The 3,944-nt window shown below is 45.1% G+C and overlaps 1 protein-coding gene across 1 annotated transcript; it reads right to left on the reverse strand.

The window, feature by feature from the left end:
* Window positions 1-208: 208 nt before the first annotated feature.
* Window positions 209-3,324, reverse strand: sb:cb81 (mRNA decay activator protein ZFP36L1-like). Its single transcript, XM_062552788.1, has 2 exons — window positions 3,174-3,324; window positions 209-2,753 (listed from the first exon to the last, which is right to left on the reverse strand). Exons 1-2 carry the CDS (start codon window positions 3,225-3,227, stop codon window positions 1,611-1,613), a joined length of 1,197 nt encoding a protein of 398 aa, XP_062408772.1. The 5' UTR covers window positions 3,228-3,324; the 3' UTR covers window positions 209-1,610.
* Between the last annotated feature and the right edge of the window lie 620 nt (window positions 3,325-3,944).

Raw genomic sequence — 3,944 nt, forward strand, 5'->3', positions numbered from 1 at the left:
TCTGTTGTCTCAGAGGGGAAGAGAGAGGCCATCCAAGATAAACCGCAGACTAAGGAAAGGAACTGAGGATGGGTGCTGCTTGTCTTTGAAAAATTGCCAGTTAAGAATGGTGAAATGTGTAAAAAATGTCAATAGAAAGTAAACCATATCATGCATTCTTCAAGATTCTGAAACTTCCAACTGAAACAAAGTGAAGAGTTCAATCAATTTTTCCTCTGAAAAGTTTATTTTTGACTTTTGAACAAAACAACAATATATTAGAATAAAAACTGGGACAACTATCCCATGGAATGTAAACATTACACTTAAATTATATAGAAAACAATATAAAAAAAATGACACAATATATACTTTTCGACACTTTGAAGAAAATCAAAACAAACCAAAATAAATAAGTTTTTTTTTTAAGTTAACAAATGCGAAAGCATGTTTTCTCACAGTTAGGGCACAATGGATGTTGATCTTTTTTGCAAGCCCATGGCAACAGCTTTATCAGAACACCAGACAAGAATGGCTGCCCAACAGAGGGAGACTCCAGAGTAACTGATTCTTCTCTTGCAAAACATGACACACCTCTGAACATAGAGTGCAAGATTCTTAAGATATACAAGATGGCATTGTGGCACGTGTTTATACATTGTCAATCTGCCATGTTTAAAAGAAATCAAAAAGAAAGAAAAACAAACAAGAACACACACTCACACACGTTTGTTCTTCTCAGCTGAGAATGGAGGCTTACATTTAGAATAGAAACATCAGCTGGGATACACCTTAAAAAACATTTTGAAATGAGCATCCTGTCTTAAATGAGCATCCTGTCTGAAATGAGCGTCAACTGCCATATGACTTGGCATGTTCTTTCTCTCTTGTTTCGGGTGATGAACACTTCCGTGAGCCTTTGTTGATTGTACTGTAGGACTTGCAAGATGAACAAGTTGTGATCATCTGGACTACAAGAAAACTGATCCTTAGACATCAAACATTCAAGGACGCCTGTGTTGTTGTGTTCACTTAAAGCTAAAGAACTGCTCAAAACAACAGCAAACTATGTGGACCACAATAGAGCATTACATATTTTTGAAGCAGACCCAAGTTATAAAAAATGTGAATATCATACAAAACAGCAATAAATAAATCTTAGAAAGCCCTACTGTTAGACTACACGATAATACTGTTCATTAGGTGCCTCAACTAAAGGCTACGTTGTTTACAGTATTTTCCCCCACCTACAAACAATATAAACTAGGTTGCAGCTTTGGTTATACAGACAGGGAAAATCGAACCACTTACTAACGTGAAACTGTGAGTAAGTGACTCAAACATGTGTGCTAAGGGTTAGTCCTCATGAAGCATACAGAGGGTAAATTCAACATCAACCCTGAAACAGGATCTCTAGAAAGTAAGAAGAAAAACGTTTTTTTTTTTTGTCTGTTTGTTTTGTTTTGTGCAGTAGCCTAACCACGGTAGCTCAAAAGGGTATACAACAGTATACATTGCCAATGTTTTGATATACACGATATATGTATCAACGAGTTTGACAGTAACTTTTACGAACACTAAGCAGAACTCCTGCTGGGATGAGAATGCAATATGCACACATTTAAAAAGTTTTAGTCGTCTGAAACAGACATGCGGCTAAAGATGGGGAGTCGTCTGCCCTCAAAACTTGGGGACTCACAACCACTGAGGCTGCTGGAGCTTGTGTAGCCCTCCTGGTCGGAGAGAGAGTCGGCAGACGTGCTGCGCTGGAGCGCAGGCAGGCCGGTAAATGTGAACGCGTTGCGGTGGCCGTTCTGCGCCACCGCCTTGGGCGCAAAACCGGAGCTTACTTTGGAATCCGCGAGTCTGAACACGCGGGGGTTCGCGATGATGTGGTGGTCGCCGTCCACGTCGGCGGAGAGAGGATAACTTTGTTTCAGTGACCGGGGCTCGGGGAAGAACGGCGAGAGCAGATCAGGGCTACCGGTCGAGGGGGGTGGGGACACGGAAGAGGCCCTCGAGAATGTCATGGGCTCGTGGACGGCTTGGAAGCCGGTGAGCGGCTGCGAGGAGAAACCGGCGAAGCTGACGCTCTGACGCATGAGCTGCGGTCGCTCTCTTATCTTCTGCCGGGCGTTTGGCGCCGTGCCATGATCCAGCTGCTCGTCGGCGTTGTGAATAAAGTGACAGCGTGCGCCGTAGGGGCAGAAGCCGATGGTGTGAAAGGTGCGACATGGCTCCGTCTTGTACTTTGGATGCCTGTTGAGACCACGCAGCTCATCCATGCCGTGGGCGAACTGACATTTGGCCCCATACTTGCAAGTGCCATTCTCTTCGTATGTGCGGCACAACTCGGTCTTGTAACGAGTCGAGATGGGAGGAGTTGGCGTCAGGGACTTTGGGGAGGACAGCGAACTGGTGCTTATACTCAGGCCTGGCGGGGGCATGAGGACAGTGGAGGTGGTCTGTGGCGGTGGTTGCTCGGTGCTCCCCAGGCTGCTAACGTGGCCTTCAATCATGCTGACTGATCGATCCACCCGAAAGGGAATCTGGTTGATAGTGGAGCGGGGCAACTGCTGCTGCTGGTTCCATTGCTGGCTGACTGTGCTGAGAGCCCAGAGAGGAGACTCGCTGCTGGTATCGAAACTGCCACTGTTGAACTTGGAGTTTGGCAGGGTAACCGGGCAAAGGGAATGTCTGCGCTGGAAGCCGACGGCGCGCTGCCTCTGTGTGGTGGGTGGTACGCCATCTGTCATGTCCAGACTGCGGAAATTCTGCAATACACAAGGGGAATAGAGTCACATTCCAGAGCCCAATTTCAGACATAATAGGAATTGTGTGGAGAAAGCGGACAGAACGGTCATTAACTAACTAAATATGTCAGAAAGAAAACAACATCGGTCACCTTTCCATACTCAGTAGACTAAAGTAAAGTTAAGAAAAACTAGGTTTTCAGTGAAACAAGACGTTCATAGCTAACACAAAACAAAACATAGGCTAGATAACAGGTATTTTCTTACTTCAGAAGAACAGTTTAGATATGTGTCTACAGAGTTCCAAAGTTTTGAAAGGAGTTCAACATAAGTGAGCATAACACAAGTAAACAAGTCATAAACAAGTTTGTAAGACTTTCACTTTAGAGGAACGGCAGGAGGAAATGTTTGCCTCTATGTTTGAAAAAACAAAAAACTCACCTTGCAGAACTCATCGTCCAGCTCCAAAAACGGAGTGAGGAAATCGGATGGCATTCTGGAAACTGGTAGGCTATCAGAATCTGATGCAACACAGTGTTATCGGCGACAGACGCCTCCGTTGAGCACTCCCGTAGTTTGGCAACCATCTGCTCGAAACTTGTTAAATAGTTGGAGACACCCAACCCCACCCACATCGGAAACTAGGCGTGTCTTCCTCTCGAAGTTAAACCCCCGTAGTAGTGGAGTTTGAGTGGGAGACCACTTGAAACTTTTTGGTCATGTCAATTGAGCCCACTGAAGCATAGGCTATTTGGCTTTCTCCAGTTAAAAGTCATGCTAGCCCAGTTATTACCGACTTATACACTGCAGGGCAGGCTTTGGAGAACAATTACGACCTCAACTTTTCTGAGGCTCAGCGGGCTTGAGAACTTGAAATCAAGTGTCAGTGCGTAGGCCTATTTGCAAACAAACGAGTGGAACACTATGGAAATGAAGTTAACATACTATCAACAATACACACATCATCTCCACCTTGATATTGACACTTCTGCGTTGTTTTGAAAACATGCTTTTCAGCCAACCGTCCCTCCCCCACACGCCGAGTGACATGGTGGTGTTTTGGTAGGCTAGTAGGCTACAGGCACATTTCAGTTGCACTGATATGGCCCTTTGTCGGTCTGTTTACAGGGATATCAGAAAATGCAGTTATTTGGTTGATGCTGGCCAGGCTTATCCACCATGAGCACACTCTCTGCGTCTCACCACTCCTGG

Source organism: Sardina pilchardus, chromosome 13 (genome assembly GCF_963854185.1).
Source record: "Sardina pilchardus chromosome 13, fSarPil1.1, whole genome shotgun sequence".
NCBI lineage: Eukaryota > Metazoa > Chordata > Actinopteri > Clupeiformes > Clupeidae > Sardina > Sardina pilchardus.